General features: G+C 51.2%; 1 protein-coding gene across 1 annotated transcript in view; it reads right to left on the bottom strand.

The window, feature by feature from the left end:
• Positions 1–24350, bottom strand: part of LLGL1 (LLGL scribble cell polarity complex component 1) — a 128296-nt gene that overhangs the window by 40541 nt on the left and 63405 nt on the right. The window contains 8 exon segments of the mRNA XM_060260682.1: positions 767–984; positions 1921–2075; positions 5042–5096; positions 7904–8039; positions 10815–10977; positions 14033–14191; positions 17430–17560; positions 19385–19466. Of these exon segments, the coding sequence (XP_060116665.1) occupies positions 767–984; positions 1921–2075; positions 5042–5096; positions 7904–8039; positions 10815–10977; positions 14033–14191; positions 17430–17560; positions 19385–19466 (1099 nt within the window).

The following is a 24350-nucleotide window of genomic DNA, read 5'->3' as shown; positions in this document are numbered from 1 at the left end:
GATCCGCGCACTTCACCACCACACCAAATTGGCTCTCTTTCTCCAGGCCAGTTTGGCCAGGGATCCTGGAGGGGGTTTTTTGCTACCTTTTTGGCACAGAACAGGGGTCACTGGGGGTGTGGGGGGAGGTGGTTGTGAGTTTCCTGCATTGTGCAGGGGATTGGACTTGATGACCCTGGAGGTCCTTTTCAACTCTATGAATCCATGAAAAGAGAATTAGATTGATGGAGGAGAGGTCTATCAATGGCTACTAGCCATGTTGATTAAAGGGAACCTTGACATACAGAGGGATATAATTTTTTTCAACAGTCATTGATCAAATACATAAAAGAGGAGCAAAAGATCTCGTATCTCAGCTGGTACACCGTAAAAATTCATACAGACTTTATCAGCAATATCAGTCAACAAAACAGCAAAAATAAACGACTGTTAAATAATTAAAGTAATTAAAATCTCTGTTTGGGCTAAGTGTTGATAGCTTGTTTCCGGATTTTAATGGCCTGCATAGCAAATTTTGCCATGTTTAAAGTAATTACCTGCTCTCTGTCAGCTAACGACTTGTCTAAATAAAACCTTTCATACAGAGGCAGTAAACTTCTGAATACCAGTGCTGGATATCAGATTCAGTCAGTTGAACTAGGTGACCCTGGAGGTCCCTTCCAACTCTGTGACTCTATGAAGCAAGATACACATGCCCCCCTCCCCCTCACAACCACATCTGAGGGGTCAATATGGCTCCCCCAGCAACGCCCGTGTGCCAACTCACCCCAGAGGACAACCGGGGACTCTGATGCTCTCCCGCGTTGATAATCCGCTCCCAGAGCTTGAGGGGGACATTGGAGATGTGGTACGAACAGGTGATGGCGGAGGAGTGGAGTGGGGCCAGGTAGGGGGCGGGAATGGTGGGCCAACCGGGCGTCTTCAGGTCAATCACGACCAATTCCTCTTCCACCAGAGCCACCAAGGCTGTCGGGTTGTCAAACTCTGAAAAACAGAGGGACAAGATGCAGTGCATACAAAACCCTCCGCACCGAGGACGCCATTTCATGCTAAGTGGCGACGGACACACACCCCCACCTCAGAAGAGACCTTAGAACAGGGGTGTCAAACGTGTGGCCCAAGGGATGGATTAGGCCCCCAGAGGGCTCCTATCAGGCCCACAAGCAACTCACTGTCATCTGCTTCCTTCTCCCTCTCTCTTACTTCCTTCTGCATCACAGCTTGCTTTGCAAGCCTTCCTCAATCGCACAGGAACTACAGAGCAAAGCCTCTATTTTCTCCATTGGCTGACCAGCGCATGAAGCAACTTATGTACAAAAGCTTGCAGTGCCCAGCCATTTCATGTTTTCCCCTGGGCCCTAGGCTCAAAGCACGGACCATGAGATTTCTGTAATGAATGTAAATAAACCAAACTTGGTTTGCAATTTACAGACACACACCTGGACAGCATACTCAAAATTGCTACAGCACAGGCATTTCCTCCAGATCTTGATGTAAGGATTCAGAGCAAGCGGTGTCAGTTATCAGAAGCCGTTAAATACGCAAAATATTGCAAGAGCGCTAATCTTTTAAGCGTATTTTATTTTAAGTTTCTACACAAATCTTTAATTGTCTTTGTCTGTGCCCTTTATAAAGTTTGTACCTCCGCTACCTGGCGTTACATTTTATGTCAAATATGGTGTGAGCCGCCCTGAGCCTGCTTCGGCGGGGAGGGCGGGATATAAATAAAAAGTATTATTATTATTATTATTATTATTATTATTATTATTATTATTATTATTATTATGTCGCACATGGTCCGGCCCGACAAGGTCTCATTTACGATCCGGCCCTCATAGCAAATGAGTTTGACACCCCTGCGTTAGAAGCTGGGAAAGACGAGGGAGGCTCAGGGGTTTTTTTAAATAGCAAACTGCATACCCTCCTCTACCTCGGTGTCGTATACCGTGAAGAAGTCAATCACGCGCGACGTGAAGTCCAAAGTGACCAGCGTCTGCCCTTGCAGAATAGTCACACAGTGCCGGTCCCCGTAACTGGCCCGGGGCATCCCGCCACTGAAAATGATGAAGTGACCCCTATAGGGAGAGAAAAATCAAGGCTCAGAAGACAGCTCCACCCCTCCACACTTCCTGGTCAGAAGCCTGACGAAACCTGGGGGAGGTACTGGCTGGATGGCAACGCTCCCTCTAAGCTGTGGAGTCTTGCGAGCAAAAATTCTACTTCGAGAGCTACTGGCGTTAAAGTTGGGAGCTGCTGCATCAATTCGTTTGCTCATTGCTCAGGGGCCATCTTTCCTGAGCTTGAGGGGGACATTCCCCTAGGGCCCAGGGGAAAAACGTGTGAGATGGAGGCTAAAAGAACTGTGAGCTAACTCACACTACCTCAGCTTAGAGGGAACACAGCGGGACGGCGGGGGTCCAACAGTCAGGAAGAAGACTGACTTAGGACTCCCTTCCCCTTGAGTAAATGGACGCATCACACCATTAACTTACAAGAAAACAAGATTCACATTTTCTCCATGCTGTATTATCATACCCACAATCCTATGCTAATCCTATGAGAGGACCGGGTAAACATCTGGAGCAGAGGTCCATCAGTGGCTATTAGCTACAATGTATTGATGGAACTCTCTGGGGCAGTGATGCTCTGTATTCTTGGTGCTTGGGAGGGGCAACAGTGTGAGGACCTCTAGGGTCCGGGCCCCACTGGTGGACCTTCTGATGGCACCTGGAGTTTCTTGGCCACTGTGTGACAGAGAGTGATGGACTGGAGAGGCCATTGGCCTGATCCAGCATGGCGTCTCTTATGTCTGGGGGAGTAATGCTCTGTATTCTTGGCGCTTGGAGGGGGGGGGGGGCAACAGTGTGAGGGCTTCTAGAGTCCTGGCCCCACTGGTGGACCTCCTGATGGCACTTGAGTTTTTTGGCCACTGTGTGACACAGAGAGTTGGATTAGATGGGCCATTGGCCTGATCCAACATGGCTTCTCTTGTGTTCTTATGTCTGGGGCAGGGATGCTCTGTATTCTTGGTGCTTGAGAGGGGCAACAGTGTGAGGACTGCTAGTGTCCTGGCCCCACTGGTGGACCTCCTGATGGCACCTGGTTTTTTGGCCACTGTGTGAAACAGAGTGTTGGACTAGATGGGCCATTGGCCTGATCCAACATCGCTTCTCTTAGGTTCTTATGTCTGGGGCAGTGATGCTCTGTATTCTTGGTGCTTGGGGGGGGGGGGCAGCAGTGGGAGGGCTTCTAGTGTCCTGGCCCCACTGGTGGACCTCCTGATGGCACCTGTTTTTTAATTTATTTTATTTTATTACATTAAACTTCTATCCTGCCCTCTCCGCAAGCGGACTCAGAGCGGCTTACAACATTCATTTATACAATTAAGGACAGTAAATCAATAAAAACAATAAAACATCAATACAATTTTAAAAAATTTAAAACTATTTCATGGTGCTGTATCATTACTATATTGGCGGTTCTGCTTTTCAGAAGGTGATCACTGAGGACTCTAACTGATGTCAGGTGGCAGCTCTCTCTCAGTTAAACATCGAAGGCCTGTCGAAACCATTTGGTCTTACAGGCCCTGCGGAAATTAGGAAGGTCCCACGGGGCCCTTAAGGCCTCCGGGAGAGCATTCCATAATTCTGGTGCTGCCACCACATGTTGGACTGCATGGGCTGTTGGCCTGATCCAACACGGCCTCTGTTATGTTCTTATGTCTGGGGAAGTGGTGCTCTGTATTCTTGGTGCTTGTGGGGGAGGGCAACAGTGGGAGGGCTTCTGGAGTTCTGGCCCCACTTGCGGACCTCCTGATGGCACCTGGTTTTTTTGGCCACAGTGTGACAGTGTTGGACTGGAAGGGCCATTGGCCTGATCCAACATGGCTTCTCATACTTTCTTCTGTGACAGAGTGTTGGACTGGAGGGGCCACTGGCCTGATCCAACATGGCTCCTCATATGTTCTTATGTGACAGAGTGTTGGACTGGATGGGCCATTGGCCTGATCCAACAGGGCTTCTCTTATGTTCTTCTGTGACACAGAGTGTTGGACAGGAGGGGCCATTGGCTGGATCCAACAGGGCTTCTCAAATGTTCTTCTGTGACAGAGTGTTGGACTGGAGGGGCCACTGGCCTGATCCAACATGGCTTCTCTTATGTTCTTATGTGACACAGAGTGTTGGACTGGGTGGGCCACTGGCCTGATCCAACATGGCTTCTCTTATGTTCTTATGTGACACAGAGTGTTGGACTGGATGGGCCATTGGCCTGATTCAACATGGCTTCTCTTATGTTCTTATGTGACACAGAGTGTTGGACTGGAGGGGCCACTGGCCTGATCCAACATGGCTTCTCTTATGTTCTTATGTGACACAGAGTGTTGGACTGGATGGGCCACTGGCCTGGTCCAACAGGGCTTCTCTTATGTTCTTATGTGACACAGAGTGTTGGACTGGAGGGGCCACTGGCCTGATCCAACATGGCTTCTCTTGTGTTCTTATGTGACACAGAGTGTTGGACTGGATGGGCCACTGGCCTGGTCCAACAGGGCTTCTCTTATGTTCTTATGTGACACAGAGTGTTGGACTGGAGGGGCCACTGGCCTGATCCAACATGGCTTCTCTTGTGTTCTTATGTGACACAGAGTGTTGGACTGGATGAGCCATTCGCCTGATCCAACATGGCTTCTCTTATGTTCTTATGCTCATAAGATCCAGCACAGACATTCAGGGAAATAAGGGGGTAGAGACAAATGGGTAGCATCACTTTGGACCCCCGTTTTTTGGGGGGTAGGGGGGACCACTGTGATATGTGACAAACTCTCCTTGTCTTACTAGCACCGCTAGCCGACGACGGGGTCGCACCCTGCAGCTCTAGTTTCCTATTAGCACAGAAGAATTGGATTACACAGAGGGAAATTCCCAGAAGGCATTGTCACCGGTGGTCACAGGCGCCACGCGGGCTGCTCTACCGCCTCAAGCGCTCTGCCACCGCATTCTCCAACGCGCATGAGTCGATCCAGCCATGAGGCGGTACGTACCCCGTCTCGCACGTCTGCCACACAATCTTGTTGATCGCTTTGCACGGGAAGGGACCTGAAACGGAACAGAAGGGTTTGGGAGGATGCGAGCCATCTTTTGTACACAACAGGATAAAAACAAGCAGTCGTTTCTTCCCTCGCCCCGCTCTGCCGTTACTGCTCCCTCCGATCAGAGCTGGGGAATCTTATGACTAACGTTTAGCCGCAATAAGAACAGCTGGGCGACACAGTGTTGCAAACCCTCTTCCGTTGTTAAAAAAAAAAGATTCGAAAGCTTCTAGTCCTCGTGGGTGCAAAGGTTCTTAGAACAGCACGCTGGATTTCCGTAAGCAGGGGGTTTTGCGGAAAGAGGGCTTCCCCACGCTGGCCTGCCAGCTGCACCAATCGGCGCCGAAAACTGCTGCCAACGGAAAATGAATATTTGCACCCTTCCAGAAAAACAATCGCAAGCTGGGCCCTTGTCACCCTCGAGGAACAGCCGGCTTCCTTAACCGCCAGGACACGGTAAACCATAGCCCTGTTCACCGTCTGCATTAAGCCCTGCGGAGGCCCTTAGGCAGTCAAAATCTCAAGGGGAGGGGGGGCCCTCGCAAATGATCTCAGAGTTGGCGCGCCCGCCCCACCACAGCCTGCAGGCCCCTTCTCCAAAGCCCCTTTGACAAAGCTGCGGGGGAGAGGCGGAAGAGGCAAGCTCGGCGACCACGCCAGCAGCAGCCACACCAGGAGAGCCGGGCAAAGAGCACCTCAGTTGCCGGCTGTATGTGCAGACTGGGAGGGCTGAAAGCAGAGGAGAAACTGGGGAGGGGGGGGGACCGGACCGGGACCCCTAAAAGTGTGTGGGCCCAAGGGCAGTGCCTACTTGGCCTAATTGCTAATTCGGCCTTTCTTGTTCACACGTTACAGTGAACACACGTACATCTAACCGGGGAGCCCATTAGCGCAACTCACTTGCATAACTCATCTGCGTCTGCCCCACACCCCTGACATCACCGGAAGGGGCAGACAATTCTATCCGCTCAGCATCTACCTTAAAATGCTTCTTGAACTAGAATTCTTCCGCCTCTCCCCCGCAGCTTTGTCAAAGGGGCTTTGGAGAAGGGGCCTGCAGGCTGTGGTGGGGCGGGCGCGCCAACTCTGAGGTGAAACTTTACTTCCCATCATACTTTTAAAATCACTTCCTCCTACGTGGCCACAGTGGCACGAGGAAGATTTCCACCTGCTTGATCCGTTTTGGTTATCTTGCCATTTTTTTGTGGGAGAAAATGAGAGAGAGTTTGTCAAATCTTTAAAATTCAGCAAAATTCTCACAGCGGGGGGGTTGAGCCATGGAGCCCAGGAGCAATTATCTGAGGCGAGGGGGTAAGCAAGAAAGAGCGCAATAAAATTTAGAGGCTCTGGAACTCCACTCCTGTGAGCTCCTGCCCCAAATGAGGCTTGAACCCAACACATATGTGCATACATCTGTTTGCAAGAAACAGACGAGCATTCACTTTACGAATGAAACTGGAGACAAGAAGAAGGCGACGACTGCAGATCTATACCGCACTCTTCTCTCCAAATCACTCAGAGCAGCTTACAATCTCCTATATCTTCTCCCCTCACAACAGACACCCTGTGAGGTGGGTAGGGCTGAGAGCTCTCCCAGAAGCTGCCCTTTCAAGGACAACTCCTGCGAGAGCTATGGCTAACCCAAGGCCATTCTAGCAGCTGCAAGTGGAGGAGTGGGGAATCAAATCTAATTCTCCCAGATAAGAGAGCTCTGGCTGACCCAAGGCCATTCCAGCAGCTGCAAGTGGAGGAGTGGGGAATCAAACCTGGTTCTCCCAGATAAGAGAGCTATGGCTGACCCAAGACCATTCCAGCATCTGCAAGTGGAGGAGTGGGGAATCAAATCCGGTTCTCCCAGATAAGAGAGCTCTGGCTGACCCAAGGCCATCCCAGCAGCTGCAAGTGGAGGAGTGGGGAATCAAACCCGGTTCTCCCAGATAAGAGAGCTATGGCTGACCCAAGGCCATTCCAGCAGCTGCAAGTGGAGGAGTGGGGAATCAAACCCGGTTCTCCCAGATAAGAGAGCTCTGGCTGACCCAAGGCCATCCCAGCAGCTGACCCAAGACCATCCCAGCAGCTGCAAGTGGAGGAGTGGGGAATCAAACCCGGTTCTCCCAGATAAGAGAGCTACGGCTGACCCAAGGCCATTCCAGCAGCTGCAACTGGAGGAGGGGGGAATCAAACCCGGTTCTCCCAGATAAGAGAGCTCTGGCTGACCCAAGGCCATCCCAGCGGCTGCAAGTGGAGGAGTGGGGAATTAAACCCGGTTTTCCCAGGTAAGAGTTCGCACACTTCACCACTACACCAAACTGGCTCTCTACCAGTACCGGAAATGTGAGGTTGAAATGGCACGTTCTTGTGCCAAACACTAACTTGAGAATCACTAAGCACATTTATAAAGAAAATTCAAATGCACACTATCCGTGGATTGCACGTGCGTTCCGTGTAACATGTGAGTAGGGCTCTCACTTGATAGGATTGTTCCCTTTTTCAAGAAAGCTATTTAGCCACAGGATGCAACATTAAGAAATCCAGCCTGGGGCCCAAAGATTTCCTTTTTTTTTAAAGAGAGAGCATTAAATCGCGTTTTCCGAGCAATTACCAGAGATGGCTTCCAGCCGATAAATTATCCTCGCCTACTGCCTGGCAGATGGCATGCAAGGAGCTCAGCTTTGATGCCCCTGCGCCCGCGTCAATCCTCCAAAATGTAATTATGACATCTCCCCAGGCCCCGGCCAAACGTGAGCAAAGAAACTGAGCAGGTACCAAGATCGCGCGAAGAAGCAGTAGGAAACGCACCGCCACCGAACTCACCGTAAGGGATCGTGGAAGTGACCGGCTGAATGGTCTTAGGAGAGCCCTCTGGGACCGACCAGACCGCGTAGCCGCCATCGCTGTGAGAGCTCACAACCGTCCGGCCGCTCCGCTCCCAGCTGACACTTTCCAGTTGCTGGGAGAAACAAACACACCAACTGTGAACTCGAATGTGTTTGGGGGAGAAGGAAGAATGAAATGAAATTGCTGAGCAGTTGGGTTAGAACGGATAAAAGGAAGTCCTTCTTCACCCAAAGGGTGATTAACACATGGAATTCACTGCCACAGGAGGTGGTAGCAGCTACAAGCATAGACGGCTTCAAGAGGGGATTGGATCAACATCTGGAGCAGAGGTCCATCAGTGGCTATGAGCCACAGTGGATTGTTGGAACTCTCTGTCTGGGGCAGTGATGCTCTGTATTCTTGGTGCTTGGGGGAGGGGCAACAGTGGAAGGGCTTCTAGTCTCCTGGCCCCACTGGTGGACCTCCTGATGGCACTTGGGGGGTTTTTTGGCCACTGTGTGACACAGAGTGTTGGACTGGATGGGCCATTGGCCTGATCCAACATGGCTTCTCTTATGTTCTTCTGTGACACAGAGTGCTGGACTGGATGGGCCATTGGCCTGATCCAACATGGCTTCTCTTATGTTCTTCTGTGACACAGAGTGCTGGACTGGATGGGCCACTGGCCTGATCCAACATGGCTTCGCTTATGTTCTTCTGTGACACAGAGTGCTGGACTGGATGGGCCATTGGCCTGATCCAACATGCCTTCTCTTATGTTCTTAAGAAGAGAGTAGGAGGGCTCACAAAAGGCACAGCCGTGTTATTGCAAACCTGGAATAAATAAAGTTGCACACAGTTTGGACAGAGGGAGCTGCAGGGTGAGAATCTGGTATTTGCAGAAAACAAAATTCTGGCATCTGAAAGACAGGGCCTTCAAAGGTGGACTGGGGGGTGGGGGTTGCATCCAACTCAGGGTTCCCAGCCTCCAGGTGGGATCTAGAGATCTCCTGGGATTACAACTGATCACCAGACAAAAGAGATCGGTTCCCATAGATCAGTTGGCTGCTTTGGGAATGGGAATTTTATGGTATTATGCCCCAAACGACATCTTTCCAATTCTAGGCTCCGACCTAGAAAAATAGGTGGTGGAGCTCATTAGCATAATTCATTAGCATGTGCCACCCCCCAAGCAGGCCTCGCTCGCCTGGGGCTCTCCTGGGCCACCGCCCCAGTCAAAAGGCCAGCCAGCCACTCGCAGCCCAAAATCACCTAAGAAGAGGAGAAAGGTGGTGCAGGCTTCTTCAGGGGTGAATGAGGGCTGCTGGGGGTGTGGCAAAGCCCCCGGTGGCTGGCTGGCTGCCTGCTCTCCTAATCCAGGGATCGTTATGCAGCTGCACCTCCTATTCCACGGACAAGGTAGGTGGGGAGGAGGAGGGGGAACCCTCAGAAAGTTTCAGGAGCTGGGCTCCTTTGAGCGCCTTCTGAATTCAAGGCCTGGCTTCGCCTCCAAAACCTCGAGGTATTTCCCGAGATAAAGCTGGCAAACGTAATACAATCGGTTCCCTACGGTGAAGCTCCCAAAAAGTGCAGGTCTTGCTGTAGACTCTTGTCCAGATGTGTTTTTAAAAAGTACTATGAAAATCAACACCTCTATTCAATGCAGCTCCCAAAGGCGGGATGGGAGACGCGCCAACGTTCAGGCCACCTTGAAAGGGAAACGCTGTCCTCAGTCTAATCTGTGCCAATGAGGGAGTCCCAAAGAGACTCAAGCATGCACATTTGGGTGCCAAGATGGAACAGGATCTATATCTGACTACGCCACTACAGACATGCAGCAGCCTGTTATCAAGCAGAAAGACAGGATACTCAAGAGCTGGGGTGGCCAACCTCTTCTTGAACGAGAACTAGTTCTGAGACATGAAAAATACCCCAAGTTATTCTCCCCACCCCAACTGGAAGGTTACCAAGTTTTGTCAAGTCCTAGAAACAGAAAAAAAAGGCTACAGCAGATCTGGGGAAAACCCAGGCAGCTCTAGGAATTGCTAAAAACTCTATGGAAAAACCATCGTTTCTGCTGATTCCTAAAATGACTTGCTGTCATTTCTGGGGCTTTCCCGGAAGTGAGCATTATGACATCATGTTGCACCCCGCCCCTGTTTTATGTCGTACCCTGTCCAGAGCCCGTTCATGGGAAGGGCGGGCTAAAAATTGAATAAATCAACACAAATGAAATCACTTCCAGGGAAAGCAAAGAATCAAGAGGGCGGAAGCTGAAGGAATTGCTAGAAACTTTATGGTTTTACCATAGAGTTTAGAAACTTTATGGTTTCCGACGATTCCTAGAGCTACCCACAGTCACTTCTGGGTTTTCCCTGGAAATGATGTCATCATGCCCACTCCTCTGCAAGGGTTTCCCCCCCCCCTATTCTATTCCAATTTCTTCTTCAGAAGAAGAAGTAGTAGAAGAAGAAGAAATTGGATTTATATCCCTCCCACCACTCCGAATCTCAGAGCGGCTCACAATCTCCATCATCTTCCTCCCCCACAACAGACACCCTGTGAGGTGGGTGGGGCTGAGAGAGCTCTCCCAGAAGCTGCCCTTTCGAGGACAACTCCTGCCAGAGCTATGGCTGAACCAAGGCCATTCCAGCAGCTGCAAGTGGAGGAGTGGGGAATCCAACCCGGTTCTCCCAGATAAGAGTCCGCGCATTTAACCACTACAGGAGTAGTATCTCCAGGAATAACAGGAGCTCGGGAAAATGATATCCCTAAATCCGACTGCACCGAAGCAGTCACACCTTGGTACGAGACAGAAGCCAGCCATATAGAACAGAAAAGAGATAAGACCCAGTGAGCGGCTTGTGGGGAATTCTTAGAAAACTTTCTAGACCAGCCACATACATACCTGGTTGCCTAGAAAGAGGTGCTCTACGTCTCTTGTGCTTTTGTTCCACAGCACCATCAGCCCCCTGCTGAAGCCAATCAGAATTTTGGTCGGGTCTCGCGGGTGTTCCTGGAGCGACTCCACCGGACCTAAAGCTTTCCCACATTTGTAGTCTTCGGGTACGCTGGAATGGAAACACAAGGCGTTCAGCAGTGGGCCACGATTCCCCTCAACACACGAGGGACTGGGCTGACCTCGGCCTGGAGCCAAACCTGCCCCTCTAATAACTTCACGCTTCATCAGGAACTTCGGGTAGCAGAATACACCCCTTAGGACAATATCTGACGATAAGAAAAAAAATGTCTCCAGGACACCCACAAGGAAGAGACGGGGACGAGAGGCCTTGGGCAAGGCCAGCTCGCCCGCTAGGCAAACTAGGTGGTTGCCTAGGGTGCCAAGAGGCAGGGGGCGGCAAATTGGGCTCTTGCCCCCTCCTCCGGTGCCCCAGGCAAGCGCTTAGCTCGCCTCCCTCCCTGCCGCGGCCGCTCCTAGCCCCCTTCGGGCCTCAGCCGCCCACCCCTCACGCGGTTTTCCTCTCACCCCCGTTCCGCTCGCGGGCTCCCTTCCTCCTGCTTGCTGGCAAAAAGTAAGCTTCGCCAGATTCGCAGCTCACGCCTCCACGTGTTGTCTCAGGACAGTGGAGCGCTGGGGGGGCCACCTGCCTAGGGTGCTATTCGCCATAGTGACGCCCCTGGCCTCGGGCTATTGAACTGGGTAGTGGACTGCCTCCAAACACGGAAGTTCCATTAGCCGCTGGCAAAACTCCAGGAATTTGTCGATAACCTTTCTGAACAGCTCACGTAAGCCGCTATGCCTGTAGTGAAGAACTCCACTCTTCTTCCACAAGGAGGGGCTGCAACTAAGACCCCTCCCCCCACCAAAGAATAGCTGCTAGTGAACGTCACACATTTTAAATACAATACAAGAACTCACAATACAACCTGGGACCTTTCTCACAATATGAGAACTCGTGGACATTCAATGAAATTGCTGAGCAGTCGGGTTAGAACGGATAAAAGGAGGTCCTTCTTCGCCCAAAGGGTGATAAACATGTGGAATTCACTGCCACAGGAGGTGGTGGCGGCCACAAGCACAGTAAGCTTCAAGAAGGGGTTAGATAAAAATATGGAGCAGAGGTCCATCAGTGGCTATTAGCCACAGTGTGTGTATATATATATATGTGTGTGTGTGTGTGTATATATATATATATATAAATAAATAAATTTTTGGCCACTGTGTGATACAGAGTGTTGGACTGGATGGGCCATTGGCCTGATCCAACATGGCCCCTCATATGTTCTTCTGTGACAGAGTGTTGGACTGGAGGGGCACTGGCCTGATCCAACATGGCTTCTCTTATGTTCTTATGTGACACAGAGTGTTGGACTGGAGGGGCCATTGGCCTGATCCAACATGGCTTCTCTTATGTTCTTATGTGACACAGAGTGTTGGACTGGAGGGGCCATTGGCCTGATCCAACATGGCTTCTCTTATGTTCTTATGTGACACAGAGCGTTGGACTGGAGGGGCCGTTGGCCTGATCCAACATGGCTTCTCTTATGTTCTTAAAATTGACTAGATAGAGGAATAGATGATAAGAGGGACAGATGATAGATTGATAGAGTGAGAGAGGGAGAGAGGGAGAAGAAGAGAAAGAGAAAGAGAGGAAGGGGAGGGTGTGAGAGAGGGAGGGAGAGAAAGGGAGGGAGGGAGAGGGGGGAGGGGGGGAGAGAGAGAGGAAGGGAGGGAGGGGAAGGGAGGGAGAGAGGGAGGGGGAGGGAAGGAGGGAGGGGGAGAGGAAGGGAGGAAGAGAGAGAGGGAGGAGGAGGGAGGGAGAGAGAGGGAGAGGAAGGGAGGGAGGGAGAGAGAGAGGGAGGGAGAGAAGGAGGGAGGGAAAGAAGGAGGGAGGGAGAGTGAAAGAGAGGGAGGGAGGGGGAGAGGAAGGGAGGGAGAGGGAGGGAGGGGGAGGGAGAGGAAGGGAGGAAGAGAGAGAGGGAGGGAGAGAGGGAGGGAGGGGGAGGGAGAGAGAGGGAGGTGGAGAGAGAGGGAGGGGGAGGGAGGGAGAGAAAAAGAGGGAGGGGGAGGTGGAAGGAGGGGAGGGAGAGAAAGGGAGAGAAAGGGAAGGAGGAGGAGAGAGGGAGGGAGGGAGAGGAACGGAGGGAGAGGGAGAGGAAGGGATAGATGTATGGCTGATATAGATTCTTCCCTCCCGTCCACCAAGCAGCTCACAGTGAGCATCCTTCACTCCTCCTTCCTTCACAACAACCCTGTGAGGCAGGTTAGGCTGAGAGTGTGGGATTGGCCCAAGGTCACCCAGCAAGCTTCCATATCAGGGTGAGGATTCAAACAAGTCCTCCTGGATCCTAGTTCTATCCTTTACAACAGGCTGTTCTCCATGCACCCCCCCGCCCCACATATTGTGTTAAGGAACACAATACACCTCCCAGCGTTTGACTATAACTGCACAAGAGTTGGCATATCAGGTCACATATGAAGCTATTGAATCAGGCCCCTGGGTTCATCGAAGTCAGGATTCTCTACTCAGACTGGCAGTGGCTCTCCAGGGTCTCAGGCTGAGGTCTTTCCCATCACCTCCTGCCTGGTCCTTTTAACTGGAAATGTTGGGGATTGAACCTGGGACCTTCTGCATGCCAAGCAGAGGCTCTGCCACTGAGCCAAGGTCTCAGGTCAAAGTTTTTCCCATCACCTCCTGCGTGGTCCTTTCAACTGGAGATGCTGGGGATTGAACCTGGGACCTTCTGCATGCCAAGCAGAGGCTGTACCACTGAGCCAGGGTCTCAGGTCAAGATCTTTCCCATCCCCTCCTGCCTGGTCCTTTCAACTGGAGATGCTGGGGATTGAACCTGGGACCTTCTGCATGCCAAGCAGAGGCTCTGCCACTGAGCCAGGGTCTCAGGTCAAGGTCTTTCCCATCACCTCCTGCGTGGTCCTTTCAACTGGAGATGCCAGGGATTGAACCTGGGACCTTCTGCATGCCAAGCAGAGGCTCTGCCACTGAGCCAGGGTCTCAGGTCAAAGTTTTTCCCATCACCTCCTGCGTGGTCCTTTCAACTGGAGATGCCGGGGATTGAACCTGGGACCTTCTGCATGCCAAGCAGAGGCTCTGCCCCGAGTCCCAGTCCCTCCCTTCCCCTCGCCCCGATGATTCCTAAACTCACCTCTGCAGAATCTCGTCTTGATACAGAGACTTGTCCTCCAGGAGCGTCAAACTCGGTAGCTCCAAGAAGTAGACGCCACCCCCTTCTGTCCCGAGGCACGCAATGTCACAGGTAGATATCAACAGGATCACCGTTACCCGAGTGATGCTGGGAGGAGAACTACGAAGACGAGAAGGAGAATCCACAAGTTACGAGCAGCACCCCCTTGCACATTAGATCGGTGGTTTTCAAAACAATCCTTTGAGGGAACCACTTTTGATTTGTTCCCCAAGGAGAAGACGACTGCAGATTTATACCTCACTCTTCTATCCGAATCAGAAAATCAGAGTGGCTTGCAATCTCCTTTATCTCCTTCCCCCACAACAGACACCCTGTGCGGTGGGTGGGGCTGAGAGAGCTCTCCCTGAAGCTGCCCTTTCAAGGACAACTCCTGTGAGAGCTATGGCTGACCCATGGCCATTCCAGCAGGTGCAAGTGAAAGAGTGGGGAATCAAACCCGGTTCTCCCAGATAAGAGTCTGCGCACTTAACCACTACACCAAGCTGGCTCTGAGGCACCGAGAGGTTCCCTGTTTGTGGGGGACACAGTCGATGCCTCATTGGCATCTCACAGAGACTGGTCATGCCCAAGAAGAGCCCCAACACTCTCCAAAGGTCGGTCCCTGCTAGAGGAACACAGTTTTTCAGAGAAGCTTCCTCAATATTATTGGCCAAAGAATTCCAAAATTGCTCCTAAGGCCGCAAGGTTTCTCAGAAGGGATTTTGAAGACCACCGTACCAAAACTGGAGCTTGTATGCGCACGCAAAGCTGCGGCCTAAAGAAGAACGTTTGAGACCCAAAGGAAAACATCTCTACCACCTTCTTGGAAGGTTCAAATCCTGTCCAGCAAGCCGCCTCCCTGTCATTCCTTGCTTTCAGCAGCGTCACCAGCTTTAAGATTCAACAAAACAAGTGTGTTCCCAAAATCCACGACCGGTGGGCTCATATTTAATGGAAGCCGCAGCCAGGAAGGAATTCAGAACCCAAGATGGAGGACGCTCAGCCATGCGCCCCCTCATCCCTTGGCCCGCCCCTCTTCACAAGGAGGCTTTCCTGAAGTTCAGGTGCCAAATGGCGGCCATATTTCACGGAGTTACCTCACAACATCGTTTTTAATGGGTTTCTCAGAGTTCCTCTGTGCTCTCTCAAGTTCACCCCAGATCCAATTTGAGAGATAACGAGAAAATGAGAGGGCTGCAACAGTCACGAAGAGATTTTAAAAAATGAGGCCAAGGCCAGTGGTGCAAGTGAATGAAAAATATATTTTATTACTCCCCTAAAAATACAAGGGAATCCGTAATATAATATACAAACGGGATACTGAATCCTCATAATCGTATAATGAGAAGCGGGTGCCTGTGAAATCGCAGTGGGAATTCCTGCCTGCCCCACCCCAGAATCACCACAGCAACGGCTCCCCCACATCCTATCCAACCCCAGTTTTGCCATGGTAGCAACTCTCCCCAGTCCGTCTGACGTGGCTTCACTGTCTCAACAGCCTGGCTGCAGAAAAGGAGTAGGGGCCTTCTCTGTTTTTGCACAGACCACGCTCTTGTATTTGGAGAATTTAACTCCGCCCCCTCAGTTTGTTTTCTAGTTTTCAGATTATTCTGCAAATCTGGGGAGTCCTTCCAACTCTGATGTAAAATCTACCTTCCATCAGTGTAGCTCAGATCAGATTTAAGGATCTGCAGATGAGGCTACACTTCGTTATTAGAATACACAACAGATCAGGGGTGACCAAACTGTGGCTCAGGAGCCACGTGTGGCTCTTTCACACATATTCTGTGGTTCTCAAAGTCCTCACCACCCCATTGGCCAGCTCGGAGAAGGCATTTCTTTCTTTAAATCACTTCTCCAAGCCAAGCCAGCCAGAAGCCCGGAGAATGCATTAAAAATTAAAATTGCTTTCTTTTCATCTCTCCCTCCTCCCATCCATTTTCTTTCCTTCCTTCCTTCCTGCTCTCAAACATCTGACATTCATGTCTTGCAGCTCTCAAACATCTGATGCTCATTCTATGTGGCTCTTACGTTAAGCAAGTTTGCAATAGATCGATGCGAGAATATTGTGAGACTTTCTCACACTACGAGAACTCGTGGACATTCAATGAAATTGCTGAGCAGTCGGGTTAGAACGGATAAAAGGAAGTCCTTCTTCACCCAAAGGGTGATCTAACACGTGGAATTCACTGCCACAGGAGGTGGTGGCGGCTACAAGCATAGCCAGCTTCAAGAGGGGATTGGATAAACATATGGAGCAGAGGTCCACCAGTGGCTATTAGCCACAGCGTATTGATGGAACTCTCAGTCTGGGGCAGTGATGCTCTGTCTTCTTGGTGCTTGGGGGGACAACAGTGGGAGGGCTTCTGGAGTTCTGGCCCCACTGATGGACTTCCTGATGGCACCTGGTTTTTTTGGCGACTGTGTGACACAGAATGTTGGACTGAATGGGCCATTGGCCTGGTCCAACATGGCTTCTCTTCTGTTCTTACTGGTTTTTATAACCTAAGGACAAGGATTTGAACCCTGCACAGCTGAATCAAAGTCACTAGCCTTAGAACAAATAAAAGCAAGTACTTCTTCACCCAAAGAGCCATTGAAGACATGGAATTCACTGCTACAGGAAATGGCAGCAGCTAAAAGCAGAGACAGCTTCAAGAGGGGATTGGATAAACATCTGAAGCAGAGGCCCATCAGTGGCTATCAGCCACAAGGTATAGATGGAACTCTCTGTCTGGGGCAGTGATGCTCTGTATTCTAGGTGCTTGGTGGGCAAGAGTGGGAGGGGTTCTGGAGTACTGGCCCCACTGATGGACCTCTTAATGGTCCCTCGGTTTTGGTCACTATGTGATACAGAGTGTTGACCTGGATGGGCCACTGACCTGATCCAACATGGCTTCTCTTATGCTCTTATGTCTGGGGCAGGGATGCTCCGTCTCCTTGGTGCTTGGGGGACAAGAGTGGGAGGCCCCGCTGGTGGGCCTCCACATGGCCCCTGGATTTTGGACACTGTCTGATGCCAAAGGTTGGACAGGATGGGCGATTGGCCTGATCCAACCTGATCCTTACATTCTTATGTTTTTGGCTCATGCCTTGTTACTGTCCCACCTCTGCACCCCAGCAGAAGAAGCTAAACCAAGCCGGGGCAGCGGGAAATTTTTAGCAGCATCCCCTGCTACCCAGAGATCAAGCAGCAGAACGGGGAGATGGAGCACATCAGGGAGTCTAGAAGGGAAGAAGGTGATCGTCCAGATACCAAGTTCTTCCAAGGAGGCCACCACTTTCAGAAGACCTCCTCCGAGACCCCCAACTCCCCAGGCAAGCGCGAAAGAAAAGAAGGCAAGCAGGCAATGAGTACTTAGCGCTGTCGAACCCTGGACGTCCGGGGAGGAGGAAGCTGCGGGTCTCTTCCAGGTGGGAGTAGCCATCTTTTTGATAGATCTCCCACAAGTGAAGGGTGTTGTCGTCCAGAAGGGAGAGCAGCCGGCCCTGAAAGGAAAGAAGAGATGCATGTCTAGGGTAAGGGGTCCCCCCAACATGGTGGCCGTGGGCGCCATGGTGACCCTCCCAAGCGTTTTCTGAAAGTGGGAGGAAGAGGAGGAGGAGAAGGAGAAGAAGCAAGAAGACCATAGATTTATACCCTGCCCTTCTCTCTGAATCAGAGTCTCAGAGTGGCTCACAATCTCCTTCCCCCACAACAGACACCCTATGAGGTGGGTGGGGCTGAGAGAGCTCTTCCAGAAGCTGCCCTTTCAAGGACAACTCTGTGAGAGCTATGGCTGACCCAAAGCCATTCCAGTAGGTGCAAGTGGAGGAGTGGAGAATCAAACCCGGTTCTCCCAGATAAGAGAGCTATGGCCGACCCAAGGCCATTCCAGCAGCTGCAAGTGGAGTGGGGAATCAAACCCGGTTCTTCCAGATAAGAGAGCTCTGGCTGACCCAAGGCCATTCCAGCAGCTGCAAGTGGAGGAGTGGGGAATCAAACCCGGTTCTTCCAGATAAGAGAGCTATGGGTGACCCAAGGCCATTCCAGCAGCTTCAAGTGGAGGAGTGGGGAATCAAACCCGGTTCTCCCAGATAAGAGAGCTAAGGCTGACCCAAGGCCATTCCAGCAGCTTCAAGTGGAGGAGTGGGGAATCAAACCCGGTTCTCCCAGATAAGAGAGCTATGGCTGACCCAAGGCCATTCCAGCAGGTGCAAGTGGAGGAGTGGGGAATCAAACCCGGTTCTCCCAGATAAGAGAGCTATGGCTGACCCAAGGCCATTCCAGCAGGTGCAAGTGGAGGAGGGGGGAATCAAACCTGGTTTTCCCAGATAAGAGTCCATGCACTTAACCACTACACCAAATTGGGAGGGGCCAGATGGAGCTCTTGCCCAAGGGACTTCTGATTGGCCACTGGAGATTCTATTGGTTGTGCAGATTTTTTTAGAAGGGGAAGGGGGAAGGGAGGTGGAGGAAGAGGAGGAGAAATTGGATTTATATCTCACCCTTCACTCTGAATCTCAGAGCGTCTCACAATCTCCATTGCCTTCCTCCCACACAACAGACACCCTGTGAAGTAGGTGGGGCTGAGGAAGCTCTGACAGAAGCTGCCCTTTCAAGGACAGCTCTTGAGAGAGCTCTGGCTGACCCAAGGCCATTCCAGCAGCTGCAAATGGAGGAGTTGGGAATCAAACCCGGTTCTCCCAGATAAAAGTCCGCGCACTTAACCACTACGACAAACTGGCTCTCATTGCTTCGGCAGAAACTGCCACCACAACACAAGGTTGTTCACCATGTGACTGCAGGTAACGTGCAGCAGCCGTGTTACGGCTGGCTCTGGCACTGTGGCTGTGCCCACCACTCTGTGTCAAAAATCCAAAGTTGCCCGCAGGCTCAAAAATGTTGCGGACCCCCGCTTTAAGAGAAAGATTTAATGCTCCCTGCCCTCCATTTCCTCTTTTCACGCAGAGCACAAGACGAAGGGACTCGGCAGGAAATAGGTAGGGCAGGGAAGCAGAGGACGAGAAGGGATGGGCAAAAGGATGAAGGGAATTGGCAGGGAGGAGGCAGAGCGGACGAGTGGAGGAAGAGAAGAGGCAAGTAAGGAGGAGGGGAACTCGGAGAATGGCCGGAGGAAGTGGCAAACTAGCGTTTTGTCTATGGCACGGGGAGGGCCCAATTTGGTGCACCCACCTGCCAGCGCCCCAGACAACCGCCTAGTTTGCCTAGTGGAAGGGTCGGCCGTGATTGCGCCTCTGGCTCAGAACCACCCACGTCACCCCAACAGCCACAAGCAAAGGCAAAGGATACTGAAGACGTGGCTCTCTTACCTGCCCAGGTAGGAAGTGTATCTGGGTGACCGTCGCCGTCTCCCTGTGCAAGCCAGTGAACTCAACACCGGGGGCTCCGTATCTGAGGAAGGCGGTGAGTCAAGGAAAAGGCTCAAGGCAGGGGAGAAATCCGCAGCCAGAATTTTTATCTACTTGGTTTATGACTCCTGTTTCTCCCCAACGGGGAACAAAGGTAACTTACCTTATTTTCCCCTTCTCTATTTTATGTTCACAACAACCCTGGCAGGCGGGCCAGGCTGCAGCGTGTCGCTCAGCGAGCTTCTGTGGCAGAGTGGGGATTCGAACCCGGGTTTCCCAGACGCCAATCTATCAGCCTTTGACTGCCTTAGTCCATGTAAGAACGAGAAGAATTTTGCGCTTACTGCTCTGACCTGGATAGCACAAGCAAGCCCACTCTCATCAGATCTCGGAAGCCAAGCAACGTTGTCTCTCGCAAATACTTGGATGGGAGACCTCTTTGGAATACCAGCAGTCAGGAAGGCAGAGGCAGGCTTTATTCAGCCACCTCTCCGAATATCCTCCATGTCCGCAGCACAGGTCAGTCACCGGAAGCTGCCACGACTTCCAGGTATACACACACACACTCTCACACACACGTACACGTACATGTACACATAAAAGAATACCCCAAAAAAGAATTTTGTGCTTACTACACATAATGCTACCTTTGCGCGCGAGCTGCATTGGCTACCCCTTGAGTACCAGAACCATTTCAAGGTGCTCGTGTCGAGCAATGTCAGTCTTTCCTTCGATAATATGATGCTGGCTAAAATGTATTTGCAGTGCTCCATAAATGTTACTAACCCTGAACTAAACTGGGCAAATCAAAGGAGAAAATAGCCGGCGCCTCATTCGCTTTGACTAACGAATGCAGGAATTTGCTCTTTGAAGATAAGCGCCTCCGGGGAGGGGTTCTCAGGCCTGGTCCCAGGAAAAGAAACCACAGGGGAGGTCAAAAAGTTACCTTGTGAAGATTCACACGTGAATGCAGCATTGTTTAGAATTTGTAGCTTTGTTTAGAGAACCTTTGATGTGCCATCTTTAAGTACGCTCTCCACTGTTACTGTGTATCAGTTCCACTACCTAGTTCAATAGAAGCATGTGGATTATCAATAAACCATGCTTTGTTTCAACTCAAGGACTGCTTGCTTGACAGCTCGTTCTTACCTTTACGGCCCAATACAGCTAGGGGCTGGCATATCTTCGGGACTGCCTCTCCCCATATGAGCCCCCCCCCCACCCCGCCCGGGCCCTGAGGTCAGTTGCGCAACATCTTCTCGTGGTCCCTGGGCCTAAGGATGCCCAGTTGGCTTCAATGAGGGCCAGGGCCTTTTCAGTTTTGGCCCCTACCTGGTGGAAGGAGCTCCTGCAGGAGTCTTACAGGCTCTTGCTCTAAATTCCGCAGGGCCTGTAAGACGGAGCTCTTCCACCGGGCTTAATTTAATTTAATTTTCAGATTTATATCCCACCCTATCCCGCAAGCGGGGTCAGGGCAGCTTACAACAACAAAACAGAGTTAAAATAATATCATAAAAACAGAAGCAGCAAAAAAACGGACATTACAAAGCAGACGTAGGCGGTAAACTGCACGCGGCTGATGGCTAACAGCATAACAGAACACCATGACGGTGAAATGCTGGAAGAAGCGATGACTTTCAAAGGACGCCCACTGGATTCATTAAAAGTCCGGCGGAAGAGCTCCATCTTACAAGCCCTGCAGAACCTTGATAAGTCCCGCAGGGCCTGGATCTCCAGCGGAAGCTCATTCCACCAGATAGGGGCCCAAACCAAAAAGGCCCTGGCCTTTGTTGAAGGCAGCCGAGAGTCCTTAGGACCAGGGACTGTGAGAAGACGTTGAGCAGCAGACCTCAAAGCCCGGGAAGGCGGGTTCATATGGGGAGAGGTGGTCCCGAAGATATGCAGGGACCTGGCTGTAAAGGGCCTTAAAGGTAAGGACCAACACCTGGAACCGGATCCGATACTCAAGAGGTAGCCAGTGCAGTTCGCGCAGCACCGGATGCAGCCGCATAGGCCTCGATGCCAACAACCGGGCTGCGGCGTTCTGCTTTTAATTGATCTGGCGGGCATCCTTGTTACTACCCCAGTATTTCAACCATCACTGAGATTATGCTGTGCTGCCGGTTACTGATTTACACGCTACTGGGTGGCCATGCCTACCTATGCCTGTTTGTTAAGAACATAAGAACATAAGAGAAGCCATGTTGGATTAGGCCAACGGCCCCTCCAGTCCAACACTCTGTGTCACATAAGAACATAAGAGAAACCCTGTTGGATCAGGCCAATGGCTCCTCCAGTCCAACACTCTGTGTCACATAAGAACATAAGAGAAGCCATGTTGGATCAGGCCAGTGGCCCCTCCAGTCAAACACTCTGTGTCACATAAGAACATAAGAGAAGCCATGTTGGATCAGGCCAGTGGCCCATCCAGTCCAACACTCTGTGTCACATAAGAACATAAGAGAAGCCATGTTGGATCGGGCCAGTGGTCCCTCCAGTCAAACACTCTGTGTCACATAAGAACATAAGAGAAGCCATGTTGGATCAGGCCAACGGCCCCTCCAGTCCAACACTCTGTGTCACATAAGAACATAAGAGAAGCCATGTTGGATCAGGCCAGTGGCCCATCCAGTCCAACACTCTGTGTCACATAAGAACATAAGAGAAGCCATGTTGGATCAGGCCAGTGGCCCCTCCAGTCAAACACTCTGTGTCACATAAGAACATAAGAGAAGCCATGTTAGATCAGGCCAATGGCCCATCCAGTCCAACACTCTGTGTCACATAAGAACATAAGAGAAACAATGTTGGATCAGGCCAACGGCCCCTCCAGTCCAACACTCTGTGTCACATAAGAACATAAGAGAAGCCATGCTGGATCAGGCCAGTGGCCCATCCAGTCCAACACTCTGTGTCACATAAGAACATAAGAGAAGCCATGTTGGATCAGGCCAATGGCCCATCCAGTCCAACACTCTGTGTCACATAAGAACATAAGAGAAACCATGTTGGATCAGGCCAATGGCCCATCCAGTCCAACACTCTGTGTCACATAAGAACATAAGAGAAGCCATGTTGGATCACACACACACACACACACACACACACACATATATATACACACACACTGTGGCTAATAGCCACTGATGGACCTCTGTTCCATATTTTTATCTAACCCCCTGTTGAAGCTGGCTATGCTTGTAGCCGCCACCACCTCCTGTGGCAGTGAATTTCACGTGTTAATCACCCTTTTGGGTGAAGAAGTACTTCCTTTTATCAGTTCTAACCCAACTGCTCAGCAATTTCATCGAATGCCCACGAGTTCTTGTATTGTGAGAAAGGGAGAAAAGTCCTTCTTTCTCTACCTTCTCCATCCCATGCATAATCTTGTAAACCTCTATCATGTCACCCCGCAGTCGACGTTTCTCCAAACGCTGATACATTGTACTGCCAAGAGTTTTATACTGTATGCTTTTATGTTTCTATATTTTAATCAGTAGGTGTGCTAAATTTTTGTGGTAAGCCACCCCGGGCCAGTTTTCGGGACAGGATGGGATAGGAATCTAAAAATTAAATTAAATTACTGAATCAAAACGCTGGTCCATCAAGGACAGTCTTGTCTACACAAACTGGCAGCGGCTCTCCAGGGTCTCAGGCAGAAAAAGATCTTTCCCATCCTCTGGTATTTGTTCCTTCCAAACCTGGGATCTTCTGTATGCCAGGCAGATGGACAACCAGTGAGCCACACCCCCTCGCCTATGGTACATTAAAAGCTAGATTTTTGTGACAAAGTGGCTGCTGTATCGAGGCACCAAGAGTTTCTCCAACTCGTATGCTTTTAATATAATAGGTGGTACGAGAAGAAGACGATGACCATAGATTTATGCCCCGCCCTTCTCTCTGAATCAGAATCTCAGAGCGGCTTACAATCTCCTATAACTTCTTCCCCCACAACAGACACCCTGTGAGGTGGGTGGGGCTGAGAGAGCTCTCCCAGAAGCTGCCCTTTCAAGGACAACTCTGAGAGAGCTCTGACTGACCCAAGGCCATTCCAGCAGCTGGAAGCGGAGGAGTGGGGAATCAGACCCAGTTCTCCCAGATAATAAGGTGACATTGGATTTATATCCTGCCCTCCACTCTGAATCTCAGAGCAGCTTACAGTCTCCTTTATCTTCTTCCCCTACCACAGACACCCTGTGAGGTGGGTGGGGCTGAGAGAGCTCTCCCAGCAGCTGCCCTTTCAAGGACAACCTCTGCCATGGCTCTGGCTGACCCAAGGCCATTCCAGCAGCTGCAAGTGGAGGAGTGGGGAATCAAACCCGGTTCTCCCAGATAAGAGAGCTATGGCTGACCCAAGGCCATTCCAGCAGCTGCAAGTGGAGGAGTGGGGAATCAAACCCGGTTCTCCCAGATAAGAGAGCTCTGACTGACCCAAGGCCATTCCAGCAGCTGCAAGTGGAGGAGTGGGGAATTAAGCCCAGTTCTCCCAGATAAGATTCCGCACACTTCACCACTACACCAAACCGCACCCGTAACCACTACACCAAACTACCGCTCCATGAACGCGACGGGCCGCTTCCCGCCGCCACCACCTTAAGCCCATTTGGATTTTCTGCTCTTCCCCCCCTTCCTGGCAGCCACGGTGATGTTTGCAAGAATCCCTCGCCAAGAAAAAGGGTCACCAAGCAACCGACCTCCCGCACGCTGGTTGTACACAGCAACCAGCCTTTCTCCGGCCCCAGCCGCTTATTCAGCAAAACTTCTCAGACTTGCTGAATCCCAACCGAGAAACTGCCCCCGGAGGTTCACTCCCCCCGACGGGAATGCAAACAGAGAAGCCCTGGTTGGGGGGTGGGGGGGGAGGCAAAGTGGAAAACAGCAGGGACAAGATCCGCACTGCCAGACAGGCAGCGGGAGAGCGTTTGAA

This window comes from Heteronotia binoei, chromosome 20 (genome assembly GCF_032191835.1).
Source record: "Heteronotia binoei isolate CCM8104 ecotype False Entrance Well chromosome 20, APGP_CSIRO_Hbin_v1, whole genome shotgun sequence".
In the NCBI taxonomy this organism is placed as follows: Eukaryota; Metazoa; Chordata; class Lepidosauria; order Squamata; family Gekkonidae; genus Heteronotia; species Heteronotia binoei.
The sequence above is the reverse complement of the archived record's forward strand: the minus strand, read 5'-3'. Positions and strand labels throughout refer to the sequence as shown.